Source organism: Guillardia theta, assembly GCF_000315625.1.
Source record: "Guillardia theta CCMP2712 unplaced genomic scaffold GUITHscaffold_47, whole genome shotgun sequence".
NCBI lineage: Eukaryota > Cryptophyceae > Pyrenomonadales > Geminigeraceae > Guillardia > Guillardia theta.
Genome location: NW_005434627.1, coordinates 285,978 through 294,288, shown reverse-complemented (window position 1 = coordinate 294,288; position 8,311 = coordinate 285,978). Strand labels below are relative to the sequence as shown.

At 52.0% G+C, this 8,311-nt stretch overlaps 3 protein-coding genes across 3 annotated transcripts; all 3 read right to left on the bottom strand.

The window, feature by feature from the left end:
* Positions 1–68: 68 nt before the first annotated feature.
* On the bottom strand, positions 69–1,946 carry GUITHDRAFT_73206 (hypothetical protein; the record flags this gene model as incomplete). The annotated part of the gene is made up of 6 exons (XM_005830220.1): positions 69–149; positions 305–359; positions 635–710; positions 1,124–1,331; positions 1,488–1,541; positions 1,746–1,946. Coding segments are annotated over 6 exons (675 nt in total), but the record flags the coding sequence as incomplete, so codon positions are not given.
* A 382-nt stretch (positions 1,947–2,328) lies between these two features.
* Positions 2,329–2,655, bottom strand: GUITHDRAFT_110711 (hypothetical protein; the record flags this gene model as incomplete). The annotated part of the gene is made up of 1 exon (XM_005830219.1): positions 2,329–2,655. One exon carries the CDS (start codon positions 2,653–2,655, stop codon positions 2,329–2,331), a length of 327 nt encoding a protein of 108 aa, XP_005830276.1.
* A 2,112-nt stretch (positions 2,656–4,767) lies between these two features.
* GUITHDRAFT_140608 (hypothetical protein) lies at positions 4,768–7,575 on the bottom strand (the record flags this gene model as incomplete). The annotated part of the gene is made up of 13 exons (XM_005830218.1): positions 4,768–4,884; positions 5,086–5,123; positions 5,435–5,522; positions 5,908–5,989; positions 6,183–6,257; positions 6,356–6,445; positions 6,674–6,732; positions 6,815–6,871; positions 7,104–7,181; positions 7,225–7,241; positions 7,292–7,325; positions 7,371–7,399; positions 7,557–7,575. The coding sequence occupies 13 exons, from the start codon at positions 7,573–7,575 to the stop codon at positions 4,768–4,770; spliced, it is 783 nt and encodes a 260-aa protein (XP_005830275.1).
* Between the last annotated feature and the right edge of the window lie 736 nt (positions 7,576–8,311).

Genomic DNA, 8,311 nt, shown 5'->3' with positions numbered 1-8,311 from the left:
AGGAGGAGGAGGAGGAGGAGGAGGAGGAGGAGAGAGTGAGGGAGTGAGGGAGGATTCTGAAGTCTCACTCTCATCGTCGTTATCTCCAAGTCTTTGGGATCGATTTCCATCGTCACGTCCTCATCCAAGAGCGGCATAACGTCAATGCCCTGCCAGACACGAACGGTCAGCACGAGGCTGGATGGATGAAACCACCAGATCTCATCTCATCTCATCTCATCTCATCTCATCTCTTCTCTTCTCTTCTCTTCTCAGGTCATGTCATCTTGTCCGTTCTCTTCTCCACTCGTCTGATGTGCCTCACCGCAAACGACGTCTGCCTCTTAGCTTGAGCATTGAATGGACTGATGCGAACGAGTCTGAGCAACTGGTGAGCACAACAGGAAAACAAACAGGGGAAGGCGAGGGGGCGGTAGGGAAGGGAAGGGAAGGGAAGGGAGGGGAGGGAGGGAAGGGAAGGGAAGGGAAGGGAGGGGAGGGAGGGAAGGGAAGGGAAAGGAGGGGAGGGGAAGGGAGGGAGGAAGGAAGGAAGGAGGGGAGGGAGGGGAGGGGAGGGGAGGGGAAGGGAGGGAGGGGTGGGAGGGGAGGGAGAGGGAGGGAGGGGAAGGATAAGACCACACGGGACAGGGGAAACCTGTGTGCTCCTTTCTCTCCTCGAAGGTATCCGTAAGCATACGGGGCGTCGATCTCAATAGTCGCTGACTTAGTCGCTGACTTGATGCCTGGCAGAGCGACAAGTCATCAGGTGCAACGATGAGGTGAGAAGAAAGGAGAACAGAAAGAACAACAAGACTAGAATGATGATGATGACGATGATGACGATGATGACGATGATGACGAGGAGGAGGAGGAGGAGGAGGAGGAGGACGAGGAGGACGAGGAGGAGGAGGAGGAGGAGGAGGAGGAGGAACAAGAGAAAGAAAAATAATCTTGTGCATCAACATGGTCGTCAACTTCAAAAGACTTCCTAGACACAACCAGCAACATCGAGGGAGAACCGTCAAACATCCACATCTACATCCACATCTACATCTACATCCACATCTACATCCACATCCACATCAGAAAAACTCAACGGGGTAACGGAAGTCAACTCCAAGAGCTGTGAGATAGAGAGCTTCACCTGCTTCTTCTCCTGGCATGTGATCGACCAGCTGATTCTTGTACCCTTTCTTCTCTGCCCATTTCGTGTACATCCTCAACAGCATCTCCGCCCAGTCCATCGCGTCGGTTCCTCCTGCCCCCGCCTGGATCGACAGCAAGCAGCCTCGATGATCGAAAGGCCCCGACAGGAGCTGAGAAAGCTCCCAGCGCTCCAGGTCTTCCTCGAGCTGGGTCAAAGTGAGGAGAGGAGGAGGAGGAGTAAGAGGTGATGGTTGTGGAGGGCAGAGGAGAAGAGCAGTAGGAGATACTTGTGCTTGTGGTCGTGATTGAGCAGGGAGGAGGAGGAGGAGGGAGAGGGAGAAGACAGGAAGGTTTAGCCTCACCCCAGCGATGTTGGTTTCTGCTTCTTTCACGAGTTCACCGTCGAGATCTGACATCTCCATCAGCATCGGAACATAACGAACCCATGGGAAGGAGGGAGGGAGCGGAGGGCTAGGGAGACTTTCGCAGGACGGGCATGCCCACCTTCCCCGGCGAGTTCGAACAATGCCTCTACGTCGTTCCAAATGCTTGTGATCTACCCAGCACCCCTCAGTCTCCTCCTCCTGCTCCTCCGCACCAGCTCCCCCGACTCTTGACACCTTTTCGTTCATCGACAGTTTCGCCTTGGCATCGCTCAATTCCTGCACGTCTGTCACCACCTGGCCGTGGGCTCCTGACCCTCCTGTCCTCGCCTGAAGAGACTTCTGTGCGTTTGCTGCATCGTTCCAGAAGTCGTCCTGCATTGAGGCCGCCTCAAGCTCCCGCACCTTTTGTGTCCACACGTCAATCCCGATGATCATAGCAGAGGCAAAATCAAACAATTGAGGAAAGCTTGTCGGTATCTATGGAGCTGCAGAACCCCTGTTGGTATCACAAAAGCTCAGAAGACATGTATGTCTCCCTACAAGTGAAGAGGTGGAGGAAGAGAAACAAGAGATGGAAAAGGATGTGGAGAAGGAGGAGGAGGAAGAGGAGGAGGAGAGAAGGAATGGAAGAGGAAGCGGAAGGAAGTGGAGCGGGAACAGGAAGAGGAAGAAGAAGAGGAAGAGAAGGAGGAAGAGCAAGAGAGACAGGAAGAGCAGGAGCGAGACGGGAGCTAGATCAAAGAAAGCAGCACTCCTCCACCCACGACACTTTCTCACCTTGTACTTGTCTGCAAGTCCTTGAAACTTCCTCTTGAGCTCAATCTGTCAACACCCCCGTCAACTTCTGCTCGGGATCGGCCGACGAAGACAGACAATGTCGGGCATCGGATTCGTCGTCGACATGAAGTGACACCAGCCCCGCTGCTGCCTCTGCCGCAACTGAGATGTACATCTCCTCCCAAACACATCTGTGGTCCATGGTGTCGTCTACAGCAAAGTCATGCGCCATCATCGCCGAGGCTGACTTCACCGAGGCTCTGCAATGCTGGTCAGCCGGTCGCAACATAGCGGAAGAGGAGAGGAACTCACATGCGGTGATGGGAATGAGGCAAGATGAAAGATAGGCGGTCTGCAGTGCGGACATGACACATGAGCTTCTTGAGCAGGAGAGGAGGAGGGGAGGAAGAGAAAGAGGAGGAAGGGAAGAGAGGGGGAGATGGAAACAGGGTGAAAGGATGAAGGGTGGAGAGGAGGGAGGGAGGAGGGGAGTAGTGGAGGAGTGGAGGAGTGGAGGAGGAGGAGGAGGATTGAGAAAGCAGGAGAAAGTGAGGGTTCAAATCCTCACTTTGTTTGTGATGGCATGGCCGAGAGAGCACAAACGCCGAGCCGTCGGCATTTGAAGCCACAGAGAGCGGCAAGATGGCCTGCATCAAACTTACTCGCTCATACTGCCAGTTCTGCGTGTGAGCTCTTACCTGCAGCAGAAACGAGGCCGAATGCCGGTGATGCAGGGACCGTATCGACTTCATCCTACATGGCTGCTGTCAGCTTGCACATCGAACACGATCGTTCTTGGTCTCCCATGGTGAACCTTTCAGTGCGTCATGCGCTGCATATTCTACCGCTCTCACTCGCTTCCCCCCCCCCTGGATCCAGAATTCTCTGGGAGCTCTTTCCTTTCCTTTCGGCTTCCAGCTCCTCCAGTGTCCTCGTCCTCTCCCTCTCCTCCCTCTCCTCCCCTCCTCTGTCCTCTTGTGTCTGCCCTGCCTCTCCTGCCTCTCCTCCTCTCTTCGCCTTCCATCTCGTGATGACTGCGGGGCCAGCATTTGCGGCCTGCAGGTCTTATCGAGGGGGTGGGGGTAGTCCAGATACAGAATGCACGGGGTAATTTTTGGGTCAATTTGAGGGGTACAATTTTGTTTGAAGGGGTGCATTGTACCCTAACAGATCTTCCGAAGAATGCAGAAGAATGCAGGGACAGGGAGGAGACATGTGGAGAGGGAGGGAGGGAGGGAGGGAGGGAGGGAGGGAGGGAAGAAGGGGAGGAAGGAGGGAGGGGAGACTACTTGCAAGGGCCATGACCAGCTGAAGAGGAGGTGAACAGAAGTCGAAGAGAGTCGTTTCATAGTGAAAAACTGGTGTCAACTTGGACGATTGAGATCTCAGGATGGAAAACATGCTGCTGATGTTTCTTCGTTAGGCTGCGGATTGAACATGCGCTCAAGGAAGGAGAAAGAAACGAAAGAGGAGAAGCCAAGGAAACGAAAGAGGAGAAGCCAAGGTCTTTCTGCTCCTGCTCCTGCTAATGCTCCTGCTCCTGCTCCTGCTCCTGCTCCTGCTCCTGCTCCTGCTCCTGCTCCTCGTCCTTCTGGATATGGCTGCCCATGTCTCTTCTTTTCTACCTCTCAACTTCTTCGCAGGTCTCCACTTGCTGAGAAACCCAAGGCTGGACCCTCCGCCCTCTGGCTTCCTTTCCTGATCTGTGGCGCTCCAGGTAGGAGTTGGAGAGAAGCAGAGGGAGAGGGAGAGGAGGGAGTAAGTGAGAAGAGGAAGTAAGAGGAGGAGGAGGAGAGGAGACGGGGTAAATGAGAGGATAGAATGCTGCTCGTTACGGTCTAGTGATTGGTGTGGAGGAAAATCAGGAAGCATTAGCAGGAAGGGAAAGGAGGAGGAGGAGGAGGAGGAGGAGGAGGAGGAGGAGGAGGAGGAGGAGGAGAAAGGGGGTTGAAATGATTACTTGTTTAGCTCTCACTGCGCTGTGGATGAGTGCTATCCTTTGGCTGATTCTGAAATCGTGGAGATGAAGCAGCCGATCAGGTAAGATACTCGTGAATGAACTCTGTTGTGGTGGTCGTTGTGGTTGTTGATGTGGTTTTTTAATCGTGACGACAACGACGACGACGACGATGACGATGATGGAGAGGATGATGATGATGATGATGATGTTTGAGATGATGAAGATGGAGATGATGGAGATGGAGATGATGATGAAGATGGAGATTGAGATGATAATGATGATGGAGATGATGATGATGAGGGGTTCTATCCCACAATCACTGTTTCATAGTGTATTTCGGGCTGCTGCTATACTCGCAAACTTTCTTGGTCTTGTTGTTGATTGAAATCTTTCTTGTTCTTGCTAGTCATTCAAAACTTTCTTGTTCTTGTCAGTCATTCAAAACTTTCTTGTTCTTGTTAGTCATTCAAAACTTTCTTGTTCTTGTTTATTCTAGTCGTAACATTCATCTCTCCTCCTTCACGGGCTCATCTGATCTTCCTCCAGTACCTCCATGATCTGCTTGCCCACCGTCTCCTCGCTCTCGTTGTTTGCTACTCCCCCGGTCAGCACGTTTTGCACCCAACTGGCAAGGACCTGATAGGAGGAGGTGAGAGGGGAGCAAGAGAAGGGAGTAGGAGGAGGAGGGGGAAGATGAGGAAGAAGAGTGATGAAAGGATGAGCACGAAGAGGCCTTGAGGAGGAGCAGGAGGGGAGGGGAAGGGAGAAAATGAGATGTGGGGACGGGAGAGTGGCCAAGACATGGGGAGGATGAGGGAGAGAGGAAGAAGGGCTTACGGATTGAGAGGTCTTGGCTGTCGGCCAAGTTCGCTTGCCTACCAAACGTCTTAGGGGAAGGCGAGGACGGGGAGAGGAAATCAGTTGGAGTTGTTAACAGGGCTGATCAAGTTAAGAATGAATGCTCTGTTTGTTTGTCGTGCTCTTACTCGTCAACCTGCAATCTCCCCCCCTCTCCCCAAAGAACAGACAAGGCAGTTCCGAACTTGATATCTCCCTCCTCTCCACCTGCCCTTCCCTTCTTTCTCCAATACATCTCCCCGTCCTCTGCTGTCCTTCTCTTCTCCCCTCCCACTCAACTCATCTGCCCTGCCCCACTTCTCCCCCTTCTCTTCTCCTCCTCCCTTACCATTCACGCCTCCCAGCGCCTTTCCCACGAAGGGCATGTCGAGCAGCTCAGCAACAGTTGGACGTTTACCGACGTTCCTCGACGTGCTCTGGTAGTGATGACACGTCAGGGAAGTACAAGGAGAAAATTTGTTTTCACTTTCTCCACGAAGTTCTGCAGAGCAGGGGTGAAGGGCCCGTTCCATGGCAGCCGGAGGGCGTCTCGAGAGAGAACGTTCTCCTGTGAAGAATGATGATGATGATGATGATTATGATGATTATGGAGATGATGATGATGATGATGATGGAGATGGAGATGATGATGATGATGATGATGGAGATGGAGATGATGATGATGATGATGATGGAGATGGAGATGATGAGGATGAGGATGAGGATGATGATGATAAGAGTGGTGCAAGCAATGGTGAATATAATGGTGAAGAGGAGCATGAAGAGGAAGAAAATAAGAATCATGATGGGAAGGAGTCAAACCTTATACTGAAGTTTGTTTGTGCACTTCCCGAAAGGCTCATGTTGTCCGGTAAGAATTTTGAACATCATAACGCCCAGGCTCCTGTCAGGCAAGGAAAGAATGAAAGGGCGACGGGATGGGGCGAGTCAAACAAGGACGAGGAAAGAGATGATGGGGTGAGAGCATCGCGTGGTAGTATAGACGAACAAGAGTGAAGGAGGAGGAGGAGGAGGAGGAGAAGAGATGAGGAGAGACGAGGAGGAGGAGAGAGGAAGAGGAGGAGGAGGAGGTTTACCAGATATCACTTTTCAAAGTGTTCTCAATTCCCAACATTCTCTCTGGTGCCATCAACTCAAGTTTGCCCCGACACCTTTGCAAAATGTCAAAATGTTTGTGATCAAAGTCGAGTATCATCATCATCATCATCATCATAATCTCCACTGTCATCTTCATCTTCATCGTGCTCACTTTGGTTGATCGGCATAACTTGAGTTGTAGAAGTTGCCGAGTCGAACTTTTCCATTGAATGCAATGTAGACTGCAGTTGCGTCGATTCCACTGTACAAGTTTGTGATGACAAACTCAAAAGGAAAGATGGGAGGAGGAGAAGGAGGAGAGGGAGAAGGAGGAGAATCACGAAGAGACGGATGAGGAGAGAGAAAGAGGAGGAGGAAAAGGGGAGGACAGAAGAGAAAGAGGAGGCGGGGATGGGAGAGGGAAAGAGGAGGAGAGTACGAGGAGGAGGAGAAAGTGCAAGAGTCAATGGCAGAGAGACGACTTTGATACCCGTGAATGATGCCAAGTTTGTGCACGTAGAAAAGAGCTTGCAAGACTTGATGAATGACCTGACAGAGGAGCAGGCGAGAGATGAAAGACAAGGAGAAGAAACGTTGTTGAGCATACAGATCATGCAAGCACAAGTGTCACCGTTGACATGACAGCTTCTGGCATGATCTTGGAGCTGATCTGATGCAAGTTGGTGTCCTGACAAGCAAGGTCTTCAACGATAGAAAGAATAATGGTTGTGATGATCTTGTTGGAAGTGAAACAAATTCTGTGGTGATGGAGTTGTTCAAACAGGAAATTGCGCGTTTCTTGTCAAGAATGCTTCTCGTGACAATAATGTTCACAGATGGAAAGATTGATTGTTGTGACATTTGTTGTCTCAGGATTTCTCTTCGCATGTCCCAGTCTCTCTCGATCGTGACAATGGTACCTGAGCCTCCAGAACCATGACGAGGGTAGGAGGAGGATTCTGATCGATGCACGCGTTGACGCAGGCAACGTACATTCTCTTCTCAACACGTCAGGAACACAAAAAGGCAAAGTGCACAAACCTGATACGAACGAGTTTCTGTTGAGGAACAAAACAGTCAGCAGTCGACAACTTGATTGACATGTCACCTTGATCTATGAGGAGGCTGTTCCTGCGTTTGTCCTGAAAGATTGTGAGTTGTCTCATTTCAAGACTGAGCAGACTCACCGGACCCCTGTCGTCGTCGTCCTCGAGCACTTGCGGGAATTGTGAGGAGACGAAGAAGAGGTTTATGGAGGAGGAGGAAGGAGGAAGAGGAAGGAAAAGGGAGAAGGAGGAGAGAAAGGGGGATGAGGAGGAGGGAGGAGAGGATGAAGCAGGAAGGAGGAGGTGAGAATGGTTGACTCAACTTACTCCTTTTCTTTGACATCATTGTGCGGAGACGGAGCAGAGGGTCCTTTGAGGTTGTTTCTCAGCACAACAGGAGAAGAGAGGAGGGAGAGGGAGATAGAGCAGAGTCGAAGAAAGGGATGAAGGACAGAGAGTAAGGAAGGGAGAGATTGAGGAGGACTTAGAGAGGGGAGGAGGAGGAGGAGGAGGAGGAGGAGGAGGAGGAGGAGGAGGAGGAGTAAGGAGCCTAACAAGTTCACGGAAGAAGTCTTCTCTCGACGGAACATCCTGTAAGTTCTAGTCAGTCCCTCCTCCTCTAGTCAACTTCACCGACCTGTAGTCTGATGATCCTACAGAAGTAATCGTGATTGACCTGTTTACAAGCCATTCAGCTCCTCCTGCTGCTGCTGCTGCTGCTGCTGCTGCTGCTGCTGCTGCTGCTGCTGCTGCTGCTTCTGCTCCTGGTTCTGGTCCTGGTCCTGGTCCTGGTCCTGGTTCTGGTCCTGCGTGTGCTCCTGCTCCTGCTCCTGCTCCTGCTCCTGCTCCTGCTCCTGCTCCTGCTCCTGCTCCTGCTCCTGCTCCTGCTCCCCCCTCCTCCCGCCCAATTTTTATCTTCTGAGCTCTGTCTCCTCCCTTTCTCGCTTCATCTTTGCCTATTCCTCTTCTTCGCCCTTTCCATCCTTCTATCCCTCCCTCTCCTCTTCCTCTGTCCCTCCCTCGCTCCCTCGCTCCCTCGATCCCTCTCCTCTTCCTCTGTCCCTCCCTCGCTCCCTCGCTCC